General features: G+C 41.1%; 1 protein-coding gene across 1 annotated transcript; it reads left to right on the top strand.

Annotated features, from left to right (window-relative positions):
- Positions 1-3475: 3475 nt before the first annotated feature.
- EXOG (exo/endonuclease G) lies at positions 3476-22933 on the top strand. Its single transcript, XM_010712356.3, has 6 exons — positions 3476-3695; positions 3835-3984; positions 6231-6370; positions 7714-7790; positions 10648-10762; positions 22004-22933. Exons 1-6 carry the CDS (start codon positions 3491-3493, stop codon positions 22463-22465), a joined length of 1149 nt encoding a protein of 382 aa, XP_010710658.2. The 5' UTR covers positions 3476-3490; the 3' UTR covers positions 22466-22933.
- Positions 22934-23503: the final 570 nt, after the last annotated feature.

Here is a 23503-nt window from a genome sequence, read left to right as displayed (position 1 = left end):
AAAAAGCAAAGCTTTTGTTTTCCAACATTGAAACCAAAAGGGCTTCTCTGAAGCTCTATAATGGCATTGTGCTGGATATGTATTGAAAAAGTGTTTTCTGGAAAGTGCTTCCTTTGTCAGCCTTTTTATTTCAGTATTTTAATAGGGCAGATGGCGTGATTAAAACACCATATCTGTATTTTTTGACCAGTTTTGAAGCAGAGGCCTCTTAATCTTTCCAATTGTTAAAAACCAATCAAACTCAGTATATAACATTCCAGTAAGGTTAGTATTGCAAAATTTGAGTATATTCTGGGAAGACTTTATTAGCTTTTGTTTTGGTGAAAGGGAGGGCCCTGGCCAAACTTTACTCAATTTTTCCAACGTTCTGTAACCAGAACCATCCTGATCATTTAAAATCTTAATTCAGTAGGCACTGGCATTTCTGGATTGGCCCCCTCATTAAAAAAAAAAAAAAACAAATAAAAACCAACAGCCGTGAGCAGGAGGAGGTTGGAGGAGTTGTAGCTTCCGAATGTGTGCTAAGCATCAGCACAATCTATTGGACAGCAGGAAACACGCTGGCAAGACTTGGGACCTATCTGGCCCTTTCCTTTTTCTATCCTCCCTTCTCCCAGTAACCTTCCCATAAAAGCAGGCCTTCAACCGCAATGACTTACTTAGACAAAACCTTCTAAAGCTTTTAAAGCTGTTGGTGGTTTATGATTACCTTTATGATTACCTTTGGAAAATTATTTACAAAAATATTAAGATCTCCCAGAAGAAGACCTTTTGCAATGCTGTTGGCCTTCCAGCGGAATAATACTGGGATGCAAAGTTGATCTGTTAGTGGATCAGAGTTGAAGGAGGTGGTTACTGCAAACTAAGTAACATTCTTGACCTCTATTCTATGCCATAAGTCCGCACAATGCCATTGTCAATCTACTCAAACTATCTGCTTATGAATTCTGCATGATCCTCATGATAGAGTTGAAAGCCTGATCTTTCACCTGTTAATATTTTCACATTTGTCCTTAAGTTTGACAAATTTTATACTGTAAAGTTGACCTGAGTACAGTTTGATGTCAATTCTTGTGGAAAGAGCTTTCTGCATGTAACATTAGACACATACAGTTAAACAACACAGCATAGTACAAAACTCACAAGATAATGTTTTGGCACCAGCAGAAAGAAATCTCACCCTGACCATTTGTCATTTTAAACCATCTTATTGTAAGTTTTACCAGCTACTTCTAAATTTGTGCTTTATTTAAAGAAATAAAATAAAAATCCTAAGACTTGTCTAGCGTAGTGAAATATGTGTATATCAGTTTTAGGATAAATAGCTAAGTCTTATTACGCTGTGTTACTTAACTTGTATATATAGAGTATACATAAGAGTTTGCAGTAACCTGTTTCTCCAGGATTTCCAGTTTGAATGGATTTAAACTCAAAATATGAGATTACGTAAATGATTTAGAAGATTGCAGAATAAACTGAGTGTAAAATACAGGAAGCTCTATCAGATGGTGAAATAATTTTTAAAGAGTCTTTTGGTCCTTGGCTCAAATTCAATAAGTACTGTTTGTATACCAAGATATGTGAAATGTAAATGTTGTAGGTTATATTTCACTCTTGTAGCTATGAAAATGTAGAACAGAGATAGCTTGTACTACTGAGTTAACAAAAGTTATACTAAAGTATCCTGTTAAAAAAGTATACAGAGAGGTAAGCTCATTGCTGTAACCCCTTTTGGATTGAAGTGTGCTGATTTTTATATGTACGTTATATATATATATATTCTGCAAAATAATATGTGTGTGTATATATATATATATAATGTAAGTATAAAATGGCCTAATGCAGACATCCATTGTATTGCAGTTATGAAGTGAAGACATTTCGGAAAGAACATTGTATCATAGTTCATGAATTTGCAGTGGATCTTTGTTCCTTTTTACTGTGGTATTTTAGAAATGAGTCTCAAGTTTGAAATTAGATCTGCCAAGTTGGAGTTTTGCTGCTTCAGCTTTGCACTGGGTGTCCGAATAAACCAGTATGAATGTAGTATTTGCCCTGTGTGAAGCAGCTACACCCCAACAGATAGGAGGGAAAAAAAAAGAAAAAAAAGAAAAAAAAAAAAAAAGGAAAAAAAAAAAACTAGAAAGAACTATTTCAAGTTTATCTTTTTGTATATGAAAATAAACAATAAATTACAATCAATTGCTTCTGTTGTCGCTGCGACGTTAAAAAATCATTGCTGTTTGGTAATTCCGTTGACGTCTAGCTGAAGTATTTCCTTCTTATAGAAGGACTTTTCGATGTTTCAGTGGTGTCTGCTGCTAAATCACTGTAGAGGCCTCAGCCTCTCCTCATGGTTTGCAAACCACTCGGAAGGGAAGAAGGAATTAGCTCGGATAGCTGTGTCCTTTCAAGCGTGTTGCCTCCTGTAGCGCTGTGATAACAGTGCTTGCCATACCCAGGGAAGAACAGTTCAAATTGTATTATCTGCATGCTGAGTTGTACCAATAGCAAGCCCGTTCAGCTGGCAGTGATGGGAGTTAAGCTCAATGCCAGGACTTTGTGTCTTCTCTTCTGCCAGTTCTCAGCTAAGGGAGCTGGGACTGGAGCAGAGCTTCCACTCGTCCCCTCTAGGTATCCAGTAAGTTTCAGTTAGACAGAGGTGTCTAGATTTTGAAAAATATTGTAAGAAGTCATTAAAAACTGAGCTTCTTAATGTTCCCCTGGTGTGGTGAGGTATGTAATTCTCAAAACATGAGACAGAAAGGTGTGGCACTTCCAATTGAAGCACAGCTGGCCTTCCCCCAGCACAAGAAAGACACAGAGGTGTTTTGGTGTGGGTTCAGAGGAGGCCACAAGGATGCTCAGTGGGTGGAACACCTCTGCTATGAAGGAAGTTTGGGGGAACTGGGCTTGTTCAATAGGGAGAAGACAAAGCCTCATTGCGGCCTTCCAGTACTTGAAGGGAGTTGATGAGCAGGAGGGGAAGTAACTTTTTACACAGTCTGATAGGGACAGAACAAGGGGGAATGGCATTAAACAAAAAGAGGGGAAATTTAGGTTAGATATCAGGAGGAAATGCTTTGCTCGGGGACAGGGAGGCACTGCTGCCCAGACACACTGGAAGTGCTTGGGGCCAGGCAGCCTGAACTGGCGGCAGCCAGCACAAGCAGGGGTTGGAACTGAGTGGGTTTCAAGATCCCTTTCAACCAAACCATTCTATGATCCTTCAGGCAAGTGATGGTGGGATGTCCCAGCCATCATATATCGGTGGTTTCCGTTGCTCAACTGGTCAGTTTTTTGTTTTGGTTTTTTTTTTTTTTTTTGGCTTCTTGGGATAGGGTGCTCATAGAAGAGGAAAACCTAGCACTAATCTGTTTTATTTCCTGCTGCGTTATTCCTCCGCGTTATTTACAGGTCTCGAGGAACTCCTTTTTTCCTGCGTAACCAGCGCACTGCTGTGGCAGAGCGGAGCTGAGCTGACGCTGCCATGGCGGGCAGACAGAGGGCGCTGCAGCGCAGCACCGCCTCCCTCCGTCCTTCTGACATGGCGGCCGTGCCCCGCCACCGCCGCTTCCTGGGCGGCTTCATCTGCGGGGCTGCGGCGGGCGCCGCCGCTTCGTGCTGGGCAGCGTGGCGGCTCCTGAGGAGCCAGACCCAAGCGGAACCGAGCCCCGAGCGAGCCCTGTCCGAGGGTAAGAGCTGTGGAGCGACCCTCCTCGGCTGGTGGGGCTCGCTGTCCCTATAAGCCGTGGGGATGTGGCACGGAGGGACGTGGGCAGTGGGCACGGTGGGGTGGGTTGGGTTTAAGTTTCTGTTTATTTTTCTTCTTAGAACCGGTAGAAGAGTCTCTGCTGGAAAAATACGGATTCCCTGAAGCTGGAACAGAGACCAGATGTTACACAAATCATGCGCTGTCTTATGACCAGGCAAAGCGGGTGCCTAGATGGGTGATTGAACATATTTCAAAACAGAAGATGCTGGGTATGTGGGTCTTTATTTCCTTTCACTTACGGTGCCTGGAATGAGATTTGCACTTTACAAAAGGTGGGCCCAGGAACATGCTGGGAGAAAAAAAAACCTGTAGTGATCTCTAGATAAGGATTTTTCCACCCGCTCGGGATCCTATGGGAGGCAGTGGGCCTCTGTGTGGATGTCAGCTCCTTTACAGTGTTAAGGTTGATGTTGATAGTGAAATTAAAAGAGAATTGGCACTTTGTTTGCTTGTTTGCATTAGTCTGGTATGGCCTGCAAGACACATTCGGCCCAAGGGTTGCATGTGAAAGGGAGTAATGAAGAAGAGGTGGCAGTCAGCCTCTTCCCAGGTGATGGCTTCAAGTTATGCTAGGGGATGTGCAGGCTGAAGATCATGAAATGTTTCTTCTCAGGAAGAGCAGTAATGCAGTGGCACAGGCTGCCCAGAGTGGTGATGGAATCACCATCCCTGGGGGTGCTCCAAAGCCTAAGAGATGTGGCAGTGAGGAGCATGTGAGCATGGTGAGAATGAGTAGATGGTTAGATTAGATGATCATGGAGGTCTCTTCCAGCCTGAATGATTCTATGATTCTAAGAACTACAGCTTTCAGTGAGAATTTCTGTGGAAGTCAGAAAGCGCCAGATCAACATAGCTGTGTCAGCATAAACACTCTAAGACATGTTGCAGGAATGAAGCTTCCATCTGTTCAAAACGAATGCAAAGAAAATAAAGCTGAAAATTAAACTTTTCTCATCTGATTCAGACCTGCAAAGTTCAGTCTTGTTGCTTAACTCCATAGAGTTGCTCTCTTCCTTAGCTTATGCAGTTCAGTGGGGCAGTCTTTGTCAGCTGAGGAACTGCCCCACATGAGTCAATGCCTGTAATAGCTAGACAGCTTTGTCTATAGATCTTGAAGAGGTTTTCTCAGAATGGAAAGAAGAGATAAATGTGTGTTTGAGATGAAAATGGTGCAGAGGACATCAACAGTTACAATTGTTCAAAGCCAGATAATGCATACTTACTCCCTGCAGTCATTACCTACTTCCCTGCAGTTCTGCTATGTTTTCTTACGTGCATTATCCAATACACTCTCCCTTGTTCTTTATGCAAGACAAATGCTCAGTGATTTTTGCTGTCAGAGCTGAATGAAATATGAATAGCATGCAGTCATTATAAATTAAGTTTATAGCATTAGTTCAGTTTTTATGCAGCAAATATTAATAATGGAGATAACTGTGTAATTGTAAAATGTTTTATGAAAGCAGTAGCTCTCTAAATATATCTTAATCATTGTCTTCAAATTACCTTTCAAAATTAAAATGGTGATCCTGAAAATATTTATGGCCAACCCCTAAGTAGCATCGATTCCACTTCTTTCTGAGAAGAAAGCAGTAATTCCAGGCTTACTTTCAAGCGGGACTTACCAGTCGAATTGTTAAAATGCTTTCCTAGTGATCAGATGCAGCAAACAGCAAATTGAAGTTTAACATCATGAGGCATTCAGCTCGAGATTTATATTTGATAACTATTGAAACTGAGATTTAGGGCATAACTCAATTTTATATTTGCCACAGAAACATTCTGCTTTTAGATTATATGATGGAAAAAAAAAAAAAAAAAAAGAGAGAAGCGAGAGCTTCCTTCTATCTCAAAAGATAGATGGCATCAAAAGACTTGGGCATAGTCATTTTTGTGCATTTCATCCGAATATCTGGGGAGGCATCACAGGAATCCTGGAGAGGAACAGGAGAGCTCTTCTGTGCATGTGAAGAAGAAATAACCCACTCAGAAGGACATTGTTAATTCCTCCAACTGTAACTTTCTTGAAACACAACCATTTTCCTTCCAGGCTAGACTTGGAAGAAGAAATGCTTGTAGTTTGCTTGGACGTTAAAATGAAACTGGTGAGGGTCTGTGTATCTTTGTGATCCTAAAGAGAGTTTTTATACTGGTTTATATCTTACCTTTAACGTTCATCTGCCTTTATGATAAGGCTAAAGTATTTTGCTTTTGTTTATCTCTGTAAAACAGAAAGCATGTTAGTGAGTCTATGGCAGGGAAAAAAGGGAAGAGTTGTGGGGAGGAATGTAGAACTGGAGCAGAGATCTGTGAGATGAATCCTTCTCTTCTGTGTTTGAAGAGAAAAATACTTCATTTAGGATCAGTTCAAACTGATTGAGTCCTTAAATGTGGGTGGAGTGGGGAGATGTTTGTTGTTAACCTAATGATAACAATTGAGTGCGTTACTCCTTAGGCAACGCAGACCGAAGGCACTGTAAATTCAGACCAGATCCTAACATCCCTCTGATGTTCAGTGCTGTCAATGAAGACTACCTTGGGAGCGGGTGGTCACGAGGACACATGGCACCAGCAGGAGATAACAAATTTTCAACAGTAGGAATTTTGTATTTTTTTTAAACTGTGGGTTTGTTTTTTTCTCTCAAAGGGTCAGATAATCCTTAGAAGTGATGTATCGTGTTCTGTTTGCTGTTTGTTGTGAGTTGGAATATCGTCTCTTTGTTGAAACACATATCTCAACTTGGACTCTTCTTGACCTGAGTGCTGTAGGATGCTTTCACTGTACTTTGGGTGTCTAAATTGAGTGCCCTAATCGTCCTCTCTGCATTGAATCAGACCTAGGTTAGCGTGTCTGGCAGAGGTGATAAATGTTTAGTACTGTGTAGTGTTGAACAAGTCTCCTCATCCTCTTGTATGTCACATTGTCAGTGTAGCAAAGGTGAGAACGTTCACCAGCCAAACCACAGAAGTATCCTCTGAAGCTCAGGTTAAAGGGAGACAAGGAAAGATGACTTCATTCTGGCCAACAGGTTTTGAAGCATTTAAGACTAGATTGGGCAAAGCAAATGTACTGTTAAGTACTATCCCACATTGGCAAGAGGATTGACTGGATGATTTACAAAGCTTTTTCCTTTCTGGCAGTGTGCACAAGGTAAATTAGAACCTTCTTTTGCCATAGTTCTTTCAGTCTATAAAACGTCTTCACCTGCCGTTTGTTTGAGTTGTAAGAAAGGCCTGCCCTAATGCCTTGGCTGCCAAACAAAGCAGCTTGGATTTATTGGATCCTCTTGTGAAATGTGCCTAATGCAGGTAATTTGTCAATTAAGTAGCAGTTTGAATTTGTATTTCTGCTCTGCACTCTGGGGCACAGCAGCAGCACAGTGGCATGGGGTGACTGAAGGATCCACTTGTTTTATTCCTCCTGGAAGTGTCCTTGTGTGGTTATTTGTGATACCTGGGGAGTTCTAGCAGGTGAGCTAACTGCACGGAACGATCCTCCTCCTGCTTTGATGTGCACTGACATAGTACAGTCTTCCCAATGCAAGCAGGGTTATAAAACCTTAATTCCCCAGCTCAATCAGTGCAGATAGTGTTTGCCTGTTATTCTAAGCAGTTCTGTCAGCCCCTTTGCTTTGATGAAGAAGTGTCTGAAAAGCACTGACAAGCATAGAACCTATGAAGATTCTGGGTTAAGGTTCTGCATTGTTTTCTCCTGTATTTTCTCGTGTGTGTGTAGCTGTTGAGCACTCTTTTTTTGCTCTTAGGTTATGCACCTCTTAGTCCAAATCTGTTTTTCTAGTTATTTTGACTTAGGTTTTTTTATGTTGATGATGTTAAGAATGAACTACATAGAAATGGTTTGTGATCCAGAAGCTTCTGAGCTGTGTTTGTAGCTCAGATGTTTCAATGAAATGATACTATTTTCTTTCTTTACGCAGAGAGCTATGGCCGAAACGTTTTATCTCTCTAACATTGTGCCTCAGAACTATGAAAATAATGCTGGATTTTGGAACAGGTGAGAGGTTATTTATAAGAGAAATAAGTGAAAAGCATCAGGCCAAAATGTTGTGTTTATAAAGCTCCCTCATGTCCAAGTGTTCTAAAGCATTTTATGGGCTATCTGGAGAGATCATGACAACCATCTCTGTGTATTCAGAATAAAATTTATTCTGTCTAATGTGGGTGAGGTTACCAGGCAAGTTAAGCCTGGTAACTTAAACTTTCCTGAAGGAAAGCTCAGTAAAAGTGAGGAAAGGGTTCAGATGTTTAGATCTACTTTTAATCTCTCTCCCCTCCTCTGCCCCCTCAAAAGAAGCACTTCCAGTATCAGACTGCAAGGACATTTGTTGACTTTGAATAGAAGGACTGACTGCACCCTCCTGAGCTGTGACTGCTTGAGGTCACAGCTCAGGTGTTTGTTGGAATGCTGGCTTCCAAGGGGCGGTCAGGCAAAGTTCTCTGTGTCTCATGAATGCTGGCAGGATCAGCTCTGGAATGAAGTGAATGGAAGATAAATCTTTCTTTGTGTAAGATTTTTTTCTTTTCTTCCCCAGAGCAGAAAAAATCCCACACTAATAGAAGTCATTCTGTGCTTCTCGTGTAGGACTTAGATAATAGAGAAGACTTGGAAACAGGAGAGAAAAACAATGAATTTTACAAGGTTTGCTCAAGGGAAGGTTAGCAAAATTATGTACAGCATTGTACTAAAAGTCTATTAAAAATGCATCACCATTAACAACACGCTGCATTCGGATTTTACAAGAATGCTATAAAATCATACGAGGCATTCAGTAAGGTTATACTCTTTTATAGACAAATAAAATGCAGTAACATTTTAAGAGATGTTTTTGTATTATTTTAACATCCCAAATATTTGAGCATAACATTTCCTTATACCAAAGCTAGGTGCTTGAACCAATTTAGGGCTGGAATCACTCTATTTTTCTTGAGCAGAATCAGTGCCTGATCAGGAGATAATGGGGAGCATTTCAGAATCTCCCCTGGCACTGTCATCCCCACAATTTAAGCTGCTGCTAGCACCTTCTGCCAACATCAGTGCTTCATCCCCATGGTTTAAATCCACAAAGCAGGTATTTGTGCTGTTTGTTTTGCCAGTTGCTTTTTTTTAATGCTGTGTGGTTTCAAGAATACTGTGTGTCATGTGTTGTATCCTTCCTGGCTTTAGTACTCTCTTCATTTCTCTATTTTTAATTCCTTGCTTCTTGAATTGTCTTCTGAGGTGCAGACAGCTTAGTTAAGCAGTCTGTTGCTTTTTGAAGTGGTGTGCCCTCCAGCCATGTGTTTTTGCTGCTTTTCCCCATTCCAGCTGTGATTCTTCTCTGAGTCTATGGTGAGTTGACTCTATTTACTAACCCAGTTAAGCTGAATCACTTTTGGTTGGTTACCTTTCTACAAGGTTAGAAGATTGGATCAGCTGGTGAGATGAATGCCACAGCAAATATGGAAGATGTGTTAGGACTGTTCAGGTGGGGCAGGCAAGGGGAGCAGGACTGTGTCTTTCAGGCAGCTATCAGATAAGTAAGCTGTTAGATTTGTTTGATGATGTGGTCTAACTGCACCTTAGTATTTACTCCTTGTTCTTTTCTTACCAATGGGCAGATGTCTTTCTGTTGTGGTGTTTCACTCTCATTTTCAGTCTTGAGTGCATTTTCGTGATCACTGTTGTCTGATCTCTGTCCCTGCTGCTGCTAACAGCAGTCTGTTCCCTTGTTGCATTTATTCCCCTTCTTCCCTTATGCCAGGGTGTTTGTATTGCCACGTGGTCAGGCAGCCAGGAGAGCTGGATGCTTGGAAGCAAAGCTGGTGACAGCAGAAAAAATGTAGCTTGTGGTCAGTGCTTTGGCTTATCACGTGGCAGTTCACTATCACCAAGGAAGGAAGGTCTCATTCCTGCTCATTCTGCTTTGTGTGAATTCAGTTCACTCACTGTCCGGTTTTACTCAGAGTTGTGAACAGATGAGGAGTTCTGAAGGTGGCCCAAGTGATAGGTAGGAAGAACGGGGGGGAGGAGGAGATGAAACTCTCTTAATGTGACTTCTGTAGTGTTTGGAATGTTAGATCAAAGTGAGGCTATAACCTCCTATTTTGTAAAATACAGTGGGATCTAGAAGCACCTTTTTATTTGGAGGGGTATTTTATTCTATAAATTACAATGTAAATTAGCTAGTTTAGAAAACAAAAACGATGTTACTATTTCAGGAGAAACTACTTAATTTTTAATCAGTTTTATGCATTAAGCAGACTTAGCAAAAATGTCAGGTGAGAATTTTCATAAGTTCTTTGGTGCGGGTCCAGAGGAGGGCCACTAAGATGATCAGACTGGAGCATCTTTCCTATGATGAAAGGTTGAGGGAACTGAGCTTGTTTCACTTGGAGAAGAGCAGGCTCCAGGGAGACCTCATTGTGGCCTTCCAGTACTTGAAGGGAGCGTATGAACAGGAGGAGGAACAGCTGTTCACGAGGGTGGATAGTGATAGGACAACAGGGAATGGTTTTAAACTGAGGCAGGGGATGTTTAGGGTAGATATTAGGAGGAAGTTTTTCACACAGAGGGTGGTGAAGCACTGGAACAGGTTGCCCAAGGAGGCTGTGGATGCCCCATCCCTGCAGGCATTCAAGGCCAGGCTGGATGTGGCTCTGGGCAGCCTGGGCTGCTGGTTGGTGACCCTGCACATAGCAGGGGGTTGAAACGAGATGAGCACTGTGGTCCTTTTCAACCCAGGCCATTCTATGAGTCTACAGAAAAAACTGTCTGTTGCAGGACATTGATTCCTTAGGGAAATCACACCAATCCAATAATGTGGTAAAACCATTTGAACTAAGAATCTCACGATTTAACAAATGTGTTTCAGAATGGAAATGTATTGTCGGGAACTGACGGAAAGATTTGAGGATGTTTGGGTGGTTTCTGGACCTCTGACCTTGCCTCAAACAAACGATGATGGAAAGAAGAGTGTTACATACCAGGTAGGTACATATGCTGCTGAGTTAGCAGTGATTACACAATGCATGTGCTCCACAAGAGACAGTTTCAGAGGCAGTTGCTTGCTGATACCCCATATGCATCGCTTTAAATCTCAGTTGCAAAGGCCTACCTAAGAATATCAGCATCAATTACAAGACCTCATTCATTTGGGAGGCGTTAGGTGAATATGGTGTAACTGCTGATCCAGAATGTTGGTACCTTCTCATTTTTATTGCTTGCTTTGAATACTTGGAAGATTTGCATTTCATCATGCACAGACTGTAGAAACCATCGCTGACAGACAAACAGGAGAGGCTGTCCGCTGAGAGGTGAATTTATTGTTACTTGTTTTGATTTAGTCTTTATAAGCACGTGTTCACACATCTGAAGGATCTGAGCATAGTAAGGTTTTAAAAGGACCTTAGTACACTCTTCTGCCCATACTGTAACGACATGTTATTGTTGTTTTCAGCTGCTAGATGCTAGCCAGTGTAATGCAAATAATAAATACAGTATTTTGCACCTCTTGAAAAAACACTTTGCCTAATTCAGATTAACCTCAGCTTCAGCTTGCAAGTGATACATCTGTCCAGCCCATTCCCTAAGGAGCAGCTTGCTTCTATAACAAAAAGCAAACAAAAAAAAAAGCAAAAAATAACAACCCTGTTTCAAAGGCATGTGAGAGTTGCAAAAGGGAGAGATGTTGATATTTTAATGCTGGCTTGTTAAGCTCTAAGATTTAGGCACTGTTTCTCCAGTATAAATGTACAGCTGATTTCTGTTTGACTGAGCATGGAACACAGTTGGGAAAGAATCTAATTTCTAATGCTCACTTTTGTTTTTCTTTTTTTTTTAAAATCTATCCTATATATCACCCACACATCTATAACCTTGGCTATGATGAAATCACAACTTTGGTTTTTGTTTTGTTGCAGTGGTTGTTTTTTTCTTTTTTCTTTTTTTTTTGCTGGCTTGCTTGCTTGTTTCTTTCCTAGACAGTTATATGTTATGCACATAAAAGTACAGTGGTGACAATACATCTTTTTCATACCTGGTGGCAGTTCCAAACTTCAGCTCTTGCTGCGGCCATGTGAGGAAGATGACAACTGTGCTCACTGTCAGGTGGATAAATAAGTAGTAGTTAGGGAGTATGTCTGATGTCATGTAATAAGTTAGTGGCAAAGCTGACTTCAGTCTGGCTTTAGTTCCTTGCCACCTAAAGGAGAGCAGGTTGATTTTGCTACTGCCTATGATACTTAGTCCTTGACATTGTCTGCACACGTTGGTTGTCAGATCCTTCCATAAGGTGCTTAATTAACTAGTGCAGTAGAGAACCATCCCTATTCAATTTTTTTTCTTCGGGTCTTAGCCTTTTTTTTTTCTTACTGCTGTTGAAAGATGCATCAGCACACAAAGGAGCTGAGTGCATGCTGGTAACAGAACGTGGCAAAAGCACACGAGGGAGATGTTCTCTTTCAGCATCGTTGAGCTGAGCATTTGGCTAGGTGTGGCATGGAATGGTACCCTAAGAATTCCCCAGACTTATGCAGAGCTTGCTGGAATTGTCTCCCTTGAAATTGTCAGGGTATTGCATTTATTTTTATCCTTAAAAATGCATATTAGTGTTACATTGAGCTGAAAATCCTGAGCTGACTTGGACATGTTATAGCTGAAAATGATTTTCCAGGAAGCAGTTGAATCATTTATCAACTGCACCTATGTACTGATTCGATTTAATCTCGGTCATCTTCCTCTAATTTTTCTCTGTAGAAAGTGTTTACTTAGGTTACATTCTCTGAAAAATGATCGTGGCTCTACATTTTGGTTTTGAAATGTAAATGTTAGTGTTCTGCAGGTAGAAATAAAGGCAAGCACTGCATCTTACTGCCTTTATTCAAAATAACTTGATACTGAGGTAGCAGAGGCACAAAATGTCCTTGCTGCTTTGATTATCGTACCGTTCTGTTCTTGTCTTCATCATCTCTGGGTTTGATGACAACTCTGATCTTTTATGAATGTTTTATCGGTTTTGGTTTTAATATAAACTACGAAGTGAAGTTCAGTGTGGAATTGAAATCGGTGGAATGATCAGATTTGTGTTTTCATTTCACCGTTTGGCCACGTTCATAAATCCTTCAGTCATCTCCCTAGGATGAAATTCATTCCTTAGGTTGACTTGTGTTTGAGCTGTATTTAAGAACAGACGATGCTGTCCACAGGAGGAATAGTAAAATGTTAGATTTTCTGGGGGGATGATATGTGTATGTGTGGGGTGTTGTTTGAAAGGCTCCATTATTTGAATTGGACCCTCTTGGAATACACTCCTAAGCATAAATAAATACAGACTGAGAATTGTTTTGTTACTTTGAAATCTCTTCATGGCATAACTTCCTTTGTTTGCCATAGAAGTTCTCTTTTAGGAAGAGTTCAGATTGGAAAGGCATGTTTAGTTGGTTTTTTTTCCCTCTCTGTATCATCACACACTCTAAGAAGAGCGAACGTAACCTGTCAGAGCGCTGGAGAGAAGTTCTTTTCAAACATATCTCAGGTGTAATTGTCACTGATTTTGGTAGTCTGCCCCAAATCGAGAATCCTTGAGTGTTTCAGCAGAACGGGAAGGGAACGCAGCTCCTGGTCATCATTCAGGAGTGAATTGTATTGGGTTCAAACAGAGGACTTAGAAAAGGAAGGCTTTTAGTCCTCATTCTTTCAGCTTATGAAGCTGATGTGGGAAGGTGTCCTTTTTCTTTGTATGTGCTGTTTAAGGAAAGTGCTGTGGTGTACGTGAAAGTACTGAAATTCACAACATGTAATCTGTTGATGTAACTTAAGGCTGAGCTCCTTTCTGATGTTTTTCTCCTTCTTCAGGATCAGACCTGTGGATAAAAGAAAACTACAGTGAATGTGTTTGCATTGATTTGTTTCAGATCCTCTGTTCAATCGTAGTTTCCTTGTTTTTGGCTAAAGAAGTGAGGAAATATGTATCCGTGGCTTTACAGGCTGGTGTTTTTCTCATCAGACATCCAAAAAAGCTATTTTTAGATCACTATAGAGGAAAAACAGAGCATCGGTCATGGCACTGTTCCCAGTTCCTGCTTGGACTCTGGTACCATTTGCTGTTTAATTCCAGAAAGGGAATTAACCTTGAACTCCTTAGATGCCGACGTTGTTCTGTCTATTGGCTGAACTTGCTGTATCCTCAGATATGTTCTGTCGTTTCATCTGTCATTTCATCTGTCTCCAGCAGTGGCTTTTATTGCGTAGAGTAGATTGATGACCGTGCTTGGTATCTGAAAAATACATTTTTGAGAATATATGTGAAATAGAATGCCAACAGGAAAAATCTGTTCTGTGTCATTGGAGAGGCAGATGCAGGTTTTTCTGTCTTTGTCCAGATCAAAATCAAAACGACAGCGTCTCATTTTATACATTATTCTTCCCCAGTGACTGTCACTTCAGTGATTTTTCTCTGTCAGCAGATTTGGAGTTTGAAATACAGATTTTGCAGTAATTCTACTGGGACGTGCTCAACTCTTTACCCTCTTCTCCCCCTGTGCTGTCGTAGTAAACAGTAAGAAAGGTTTTGCAATGCTTGACTAGGGAAAGTACCATTTATATGTTTATTGTTTGAAGTAGACGTTTTCTTCTACTTCTCAGTGATACACTGAGCTCATGTTAATTTTCAAAATGGAGTAATTGCTTTCCTAGGCTGGGCAGGGGTTGCACAGCAGCTGTACCAGAAGGTACACGTGCTTGTCACCTACTGCTGTAGCAAGTAAGTCCCTGGGAAACACAGTGCTCCTCTCAAATAGAAGGTGGTAATTCATGGTTTTCCCTAGTCAGGAAGTAGCAGAGATTATCTCCTAGCTGGCATAGCATGAGAGAAGCAATTTTTGTTAAAGCTGGAGATAAGCCTGGGGACTGTTGCTATCCGTTGGCTGATCCAAATGGACTCAAGGCTACACAGACCCCCTGTGGATGTAGGCCTGGGGCAAACATCCCATAAAACTTAAATTCAAAGGCCTGGATCTTAGATCAGCTGGTGTCAGTGACTAGAGCTCCGTCAGCCCTAAATTTAGACATGATGTACAAGTGAAAATAATAGGCCCTGGGTTAAGATGGGAGGAGCAGAGACACCAAAGGTGCAGGATATATTTACGGGCTTGCTTTTATTTAGCACTGTACCTCTCCTGAAGGTTCTTTGGTTATAGGAAGAGCGTGGTGATAGGGGCTGTAGTGGGCTGGGTATTAATTTGTGTTAAGTATAACCTAAATGGAGTGTGTGGGAGCAGTTGTCTGTCATCATGTAAATATGGCATTGGAATGCCTATATACACACCCTATTTAAAAAAGGAAAAAAGTGGAGATGTCTTTTCATGCTGTTATTAGGCACAGCTTTTCTTTTCCTTACAATCTCTTGTCTCTTTTTTTCCTTCCTTTTTGAGATTGCTGAGTGATTTGGCAGTGGCAGTCAGAGCAGCCATAACAAGTTTTCCTGAAATGCACACGTTTGGGGAACTTGGCCGTGAATTTCTGTAGCAGTTTGTTAATGTGTTTTTTTTGTTTTTTTTTTTAATCTGTGTTTTCTGTATTACTGGCACTGCTTTCATACCTCTCAATTCTTCTCAACGCTATCTGATGAAGTTTCATCTCATATTGAGGAAAAAACGCTATCAACAGAATCAGTGCTGCCTAACACAAATCCAGAATGAATCAGAGTGAAGGCAGTTAATGCTGCAGCAACAGTCAACTAAGCAGAATTACACTGATAGCAAAGGGATTTTTTTTTTTCTATTGCTTGATAGTCAATCTCTATACAGAATTTAATAGCAATTTGTAGTAAGGCTCCTGTTTGTCAAAACTGAGGTGGTATCAGCAGCAATGATACTTCACCTACAATAAAACATGTGATGAGCCTGATCAGTATCATGCCATAAGTTACAGCTGAAACAAAGCAAATCTTTATTCAGAGAGAGCTGCAGTTCTGTTTGGGATGGGGGAACGATGCCCTTGAAATTGAACTTCAAGGAAAGTGACAGAATCTTAATTTTGTTAATGGCCAGGTGCAGTGTTCTGTGGGGAATTGGGTGTTTGCTTCTTTCCAGTCTTGTGGTATGGTGGCTTTGTTCTAAACTCTGATTATTATGCAGAGAGTTTAGAGTGCAGAGGAAATTTTTGGAGCTATCACTTTAATGCATTTGATGTTGAGATGCTCTGATGCAACTCCTCTTCCGTGTGTGCTGGCAGGTAAATCATGATTGAATGTGATTTCTGTTTACCAGGTTCTTCAGGAATCTCAGATAATTGCCAACCCAGTGCTGGCACTCACTGATAAAAGACAAATCCCTTTGGCTAATTTTCTTCGTGGCTGATTTTCTTTCTGTAGTCACTAGGTGGCAAAATACTACTTTGAAATTCATGAGTCCTCTGTTTTAAAAGAAGATAGCTGCCCAGAGTGGTAAGAAACGTGGAACAAGTACTGTATAAAAGGAAAATAAGGTAACTTTTGTTTTAAAATTTCTAATAAGAGCAACAATTCTACTCTTCTTATAAGAAGTATTCTTTATTACACTGTTCATGTAAAATGGGAGTTACTTTCCCATAAAACCCAAACTATCACTTTTAGGGACTGCTTCTCCTGTCTGATTGCCCCATGAAAGTGACATTTAGTGCCATAAGCTTAAATGATGTCATTGGCAAATGATTTCCTGCTTCATTGTGTTACCTTAGCACTTCACAAATATCAGATATGTCCTTCCAGTTTAAAAAACACATCCTACAGGCCTGAACAGTTAAATGATTTGGTCAAAATTATGCAGAAAGCCAATCTTAGGAAGAATCCCCATCGAGAGACTGAAACGTGAGACTGAATTTACCAAAGCTTGCTAAATTCTCTCTGTTCTGAGAAATCTTGCTGCTTCTGTCTTAATCTTTGTCAGTCCCTGTGAGCTCCTGAAGTCTGTAGAACTTCTAACCAACACGTTCCTTGTTTTAGCAATGTGCAAACATCTCCAGACGTCAGGAATTGCACGCATTTTAATGGCCCATCCTTGTGACCGTTGTCCACGCTTAATTGGGAATAACACTGAGCGTAACAAATTTTTTACACACTTGTGGAATGTCAGTAATAAAAAAGAAAGAAGCACTATGCCAAATATGACATTATCATAACGTTGCAGTGTTAGATGACACCGCTTCAGTGGGAGAGCTTCAGCCAGCACGAGATCTCCAAGGAAAACAAGAGCAAAGCAAAACCAATTGGAACGAGTGGAGTGGCTCCAAGAGGTTAGGACAATAAACAAATAGAAAACAGAAAAAGAAAAGTAGTATCTGAAATATCACTTTGGTATCCCAAATAATGATGGGGAAGGAATATATTTAAAAGAAAACTCAAACTAAGAGTGCTTTTTTTTTTTTTTTTTTTTTCCCCTTGTCTTGAGATAAAATAAGATTTAGCAAAGTTAGATGATCAGAGGGCTGGAGCACCCCTCCTATGAAGCAGGGTTTAGGGAACTGGGCTTGTTTAGCTTGGAGAAGAGAAGGCTCCAGGGAGACCTCATTGTGGCCTTCCAATACTTGAAGGGAGCGTATGAACAGGAGGGGGAGTGGCTGCTTACAAGGGTGGATAGTGATAGGACAAGGGGGAACGGTTTTAAACTGAGGCAGAGGAGGTTTAGGTTGGATATTAGGAGGAAGTTCTTCACACAGAGGGTGGAATGGGCTGTCCAAGGGGTTGTGGATGCCCCATCCCTGCAGGCATTCAAGGCCAGGCTGGATGTGGCTCTGGGCAGCCTGGGCTGCTGGTTGGCGACCCTGCACATAGCAGGGGGTTGGAACTGGATGAGCATTGTGGTCCTTTTCAACCCAGGCCATTCTGTGATTCTATGAAGGTTTTGCAGGGATAAAGTGAACTCACCTTGTGGCCTGTTCTCAATGTGGAGTGAAAGCATGTGGCAGAGCGTTGATTTTCAGTGCCATAGCTGTATTTTTCTAGGCAATATTACCTCGTCAGATGTTTTTGAGTCACATACACTATTAAAAAAACTTGCTCTTTTCCAGCTGGAGCAGATAGCTGTTGTGGGTATTGATTGCTAAAAGGTTGTGTGCTGCCTGTGGGTAGACTGGCACAAATCAAAGTCAGCATCTGTGCATGGGCAATCTAAACCTATTTTCTCTTCTGTTACAATAGGGGTATAAGCTCTCTGCCTCTGTTTGGCATGCATCACAATAAATGGGTGGTGCAGGTTAAAGAAGTGATTCAGACTATTTTAGTTCAGTAGGAAAATCCTCTAGGTGGCAATAGGAAATGATTTGTTGAGTTTATTTTTCTTACGTGTTGCTTCAGCTGCAAACATCACTTCTCTGGAATCACACTGTTGGGCTGTGTATGGGGAACATCTCTTTACTCCTCTGCACCTTCTACTCCAGTGTCTACTCCAATAGAAAAGCAGATTGTGATTTATTACAGAGCATGATGATGTAAATACTAGCACATTTATTTTTTTAAACAGGAATCATTAACAACGGAGATTATTGGGGATGCATCTGTGTGCAGTTCACATATGTGTTGAACTTCAGGAAAAAGAAACCAACCAACACAATTATTCTTTGTCAGGCACCTTCTGTTTTTCTTTCTTGCTGGTATCCCCTACCAGCAGGATGAACTGGGGGCAGAGCTACACTCGTTTGGGTAAGGAAAGGATGCCATTGTGGACTCCAGACTTTGGCAGACTGGAGTTTGTCTTAATCACTTTAAAAGTATCAGAACTTAGTAAAGTAATGGCAGGAGTAGTTTATTGTTATTCAGAAGATTGGGATAAAGCCTGTGCACTATTTAAATTTTATTTAAATTCTTAAAGGAGAACTTGCATGAAACTGACACAGTACATAAATTACACGTATGGCTCTCGCCTGTATACAGCAGAGTTGTATTTAGAGCTGCTTTTCTCCAAAGGCCGACCCTTCCTTTTTCTCAAACTAGTTCTCTTTCATTCTTTTCTTTCTTTCTTCATATCCTATGCATAAATGTGCATTATTTTGCATAGAATATATATATTTGCATAATATTACATAAGCATAGGGTCTCTTTTCCCTTAACACCCACTCCAGGCATTCAGCATTTCCATTTCATACCTACGAATTCTACATGCAGCTCTATTCATTCCCCAGCCTTTCTATCCACCCACTCAGTCCTCAGACTCAATCCCCTGTTCCCTCTGCTAGTTCACTCAACACACTCACCTGTTTGTTTTACATATGCCACATACCCCCTAATTGGAGATGCTCATTGCAGCTCCATCTCCATGTTCTCCCTTCCTCTTGTCTTTTATACAACAGGCAGAGGATGCTGGTGTGTGTATGTGAAGTGTTGAGAAGGGGAAAGGGGACAGCTAACGAGGACCTAGGATGTATACATGTATTCACAGTGGGGGGAAAAAAAAAATACGTGGGAAGCCCTGGGAAAGGATGTGCCACACTACACAGGAGTGCTGCTGAGGAGGAGGTGGTTTGCCCAGGGAAGCCTGGGGAGGAGGATTTAACCTCTGTGTGCTCTCTTCTCCCAGGGAGCTGCAGCAGCTTCAGGGAACAGTGCCACTGAACAGCCTCTTCTTTCTCCTCTGCCCTGCCCTGGGTGTGAGCAGCAGGTGGGAGTGCAGAACAGGCTCTGCCAGCTCCTATACTCCAAGGAGAGAAAAGAAACCCCTGCCTTCAGCAGCATCACCCACTGCTACTCTTGGGTGAATAGGGAAAAATGAATCCCCTCCTCCTCGCACCCCTTGGGGCTTTTCATGCTGCTTAGCTCCCTTCTTCCCACCCTCAGTACATGACATGCATCCCCCCAGTTTGAACACCCGCTCTCTCAAGTAAGTTACGCTCCAGGACCATTCTTTTTTATAATTCAGTTTTAAGCCACCAGGTATAGCAGTGGGTTGATGCTGACTTTTCAGTGTATTTTAAAATTACCAGTACGTCAGTCAGTTTTGATTACTTATGCGGTTGATCCTGAGGAGCTGTAACCCTGGTTTCACCCACACTGAATGCTAAATGCAAAGTGCTTTGACACTCAGGAGCTCTCATTTCCCTATCAAGACATCTGTCATCATCGAAAAGGAAAGTAGGTATAGCATAAGGCATTTATTTATTGCTTACCAGTTTCAGTGGCTGTTAGATGTCTAAGCAGAGCTTTATTTAGGAAAAGCAAGATCATTGCTGTACAAAAGTATAAACTAGAGCAGTGCTGTTAAACAGCCTTATATAGGGAAGTGGGGTGGAATGCTCTGGTTTTGGTAACAGAGTAAAGAAATCTTAAGAGTGCATTTGCCGGTGAAGTTACTACTATGATCGTGTACAAGTCATGGAATAAACACACTTTGTTAGGAGTTTGCCTTTCTCCCGAAGGCTCTTTCTCCAGTTTCAGTCCAATAAGATTTCAGGAGCTGTCACTTATGGAACTGACAGCAGAGGTAGGAGACACTTCAAGCACTAAAATTCGCAGCTGAGATGAATTATCAGTTGGAGCAGACTGAAGGAAACTTTTCAGTGCCACAGGCAAATTTCAGTTTGAAAAATGCATTACCTTTTGCAGAAGTGCTGAACACTCTCAAAACAAAGTGTACATGGAAAGTGTTTCTTCTGGGGTTGAGTTAGATTGAATCTGAATGGACAGAGCATAACTAAACTGATGTACCAGCATAGTTTGCAAAGTACTTTCAACTAATATGATAGATTCTGGCAGTGAAATAAATTCCTGCTTTCTCTGAAATAGTATTTTAATTGTATCTAACAAAAGCTATCAAAAGAATAAGCAGTATTTGCCTTTGCAAGTATTGCAAATAGTACCATATTATGGGATTGCATTTAAAAACACAGTGCCTTTGTAGTTCTTGCGGAGAGCCTGCATCTTTTTCTTCTGCCTTTAGAAGAAAAAGTACAGTGTTTAGAAGGATGATTGTACAGAAGGATTATGGATTATGCAAAGCTGAAACTTCCCTTGTGTGAGCCTGTTGTACTTTATCAGCCTAGCAGAATCAGTTCAGCAACACTGGGGGGAGGGAGGGGTAGCCTAATGCAGTGCATGCATGAGCATTGCTTTTTGACTGCTGGAAAAATTACATTTGTCATGAATATGTGTATAACTTTTGAGACAGAGTGGGGGTATGTGCATTGTAAATATGTGAGTTCGTGGTAGGTTTCACGTGAATTCAAAATCCTCATCATCTCCTGTTGCTTCAGTTAAATTTCTGGATCCTGATATGAGTGACACAGCAGGAAATCCAACATGTACGAGCCCTTGCCTTGAATCACAGTGAATTTGTGGGAGGAAAAGGTGCATCACATTAAGCATTTGTTTCTCTCTTCCAAAATATTGCATCTCACTGAATGTACTTTATATCCAGGTGCCCTCAAAACAATACTTCTTTAGGTAATGTAGCTGTTAAATACAACCTGTGTAAGGATCATAGAGGGACAAAAGAAGGTAAGAAGGTAAGCTGGAGTTGACTTGAAATGGGCATTTAAAAAGTACATGATTTGGAGATGTCAGATCAGGAATTTCAAGTAAAATGTATAGAGCCACTGCTGCTAAAAACAGCGTTCATAGTGTTAACAGTGTGATGCAGTATGACAGGAACCTCTACCATCCCTTTGTGTCAGTTACACTTACAGATTTGCACCAGAGGATTATAGAGCTGGGGTCTTGGCTGACTCCCTGTTTCCAAATATGTTTTTCAGATTCAGTTCCAGTTCAGTTTCAGCTATAACTGAAGTTGCTCTGATTTGCAGCTGAACAAAATAATTAAATTGAACTAATTCTTCTACCAGATCTCCTTGCTTCAGATCTTTCTGAATATATCTAGGCAATGGTTGGATAACCTTTTGGCCTTTTGTCTGTATTGTTGTTTTTAATAGTACAGTGTGAGGTCAGTAGTGCTATGAGACAGGCTGAGAACCTTCTGGGAATGTCTTCTACCGTCAGTGGCCAAATGGCCCTGCAGTGAACCATCCTCTGCTGATTTTCTCCTTGAAAAAGGGATTCAGATATGGTACAGCTAGCTCAGTCCTGACCAATTGTATGGGAAGTCAAAATGAAATTGTGCTTTCCATCTCATCTTCTGGTCCCATAACGTTGCATGTGATTTGGATGTGTAGTTAGACCTTGTGACTCCTTTTTAGAGGTGGTCACATTGGTCTCGTGTCTTCGTTTTCCCTTTGACTGATAAGATCTGTATCATTTCTTTTGACAGGTAATTGGAAAGGATGATGTGGCAGTGCCATCCCACCTCTACAAGGTCATCCTTGCCCGGCGGACCCGAACATCCACGGAGCCTTTGGTACTGGGGGCTTTTGTGGTGCCAAATGATCCCATAGGCTTCAGTCACCAGCTGACTGAATTCCAAGTCAACATTGAAGATCTGGAAAAAATGTCAGGTTTGGTTTTCTTCCCTCAAGTGGACAAAACCAAAGATGTTAAAGATATCTGTGAGGTGGACACCTGTAAACTGATGGGATTCAAGGAGTTCACGTTGTACATCGTTACCCGAAAAGTGCAGAGTGCCCGGACATTGCACCGCTTGGAAAAAGTCATGTCAGAGTTAAAGGAGGCAGGAATTGAGCCTGATGAGTATCTTCTAAAGCTTCACAAGAAGAAGGAGGAAGAATTACAGCAGGAAAAACAAATAGCAGCTAGAGAGGGGAAGGCTGGCTGAGTACTTGGTTAGGAAGATGCTTTTTTTTTTTTTTTTTTTGTACTTGGAGGGGGGAGCCAAGGGAAACAGAAAAGCAGTGTCTTTATAAATTGTCCTTTTCTGAATTAGGAAAACAACAAAGAAACATTTGGCTGTTGTTGGATTTGGAATAATGTTCATTCTTGTGTAATATGATGCCCGCACATGGTTTGCTGCAGTATTTAGATGTGGGAAAAGAAAATGACCCCTTTCTGGCATGAATGGATTACAGGACCTCCAGAAAAGGCTTTGTGCTATTTTTCAAGCCAGACGTCAGACTTGGGGGTTGTATGGAATCCCTTCTAGGAATACAATAAAAATAGATGGTAGACACCTTGGGAGTATAACTGGAACGTGTCTGAATGTAATTCAGCCTGCAATTGTCTTTCAGTATGATGCTATAGAAACAGTACTTTCTGGAAGTTTATAAATTAAATCAATTAAGAAATATTTAACTCTTCTGACGGAGGCTTGTAAGGCATAATCTGAATCCCTTGCAATCTTTATGTAGTTGTGGCAAACAAAACAGATTGTCCCTTACCTCTCCTGACCTCGCATTCTTTGGATACTTCAGCATGGCAGTAGCTGTCAACTGTTGTCATTTGCAGAGGGTTTCTTCCATTCGTGTATAGCCCTCCAAATTTAAAAAAATACAGAACAATTAAGGCAGAGTTCACACAGGTTGCTGCCCCTGTAGATTATATCTAGTGTATTAGTGTAATTAGTGTGAGCCTGGTGTTTCAATTTCATCACTAAGTTTGGGTAAATGTGTGTTGTTTATTGTTTGAGAGGTGAATGCTGCTCTCCTTTGGTTTGTGGTGGTCACTTGCTGTCTTGTATACATCTTCAGACAAAAATCAATATCCTGTGGGATTGTCTGGAGAGAAAGGGTGAAAATTGACAATATTAAGAATATTTGCTAATGGTAAGAATCTTTATGGGAAGAAACTTCTCGTAGTTCTAAAGGTGAGAACTAATAATTTCTGAGGAGGATCTTGTGCTGATTGGGTTGTTTTCATG

Source organism: Meleagris gallopavo, chromosome 6 (assembly GCF_905368555.1).
Source record: "Meleagris gallopavo chromosome 6, MGAL_WU_HG_1.1, whole genome shotgun sequence".
Classification (NCBI taxonomy): domain Eukaryota; kingdom Metazoa; phylum Chordata; class Aves; order Galliformes; family Phasianidae; genus Meleagris; species Meleagris gallopavo.
Note: the sequence above shows the minus strand (reverse complement) of the source record. Positions and strands in the feature narration are given on the sequence as shown.

Bases quoted from the DNA above. Each gene is read 5' to 3' on its own strand.
- EXOG (XM_010712356.3), top strand. From the start codon at position 3,491: ATGGCGGGCAGACAGAGGGCGCTGCAGCGCAGCACCGCCTCCCTCCGT. The intron at 3,696-3,834 runs GTAAGAGCTGTG...TTTTCTTCTTAG, and splicing joins CGAGCGAGCCCTGTCCGAGG to AACCGGTAGAAGAGTCTCTG. The intron at 10,763-22,003 runs GTAGGTACATAT...TTCTTTTGACAG, and splicing joins AGAAGAGTGTTACATACCAG to GTAATTGGAAAGGATGATGT.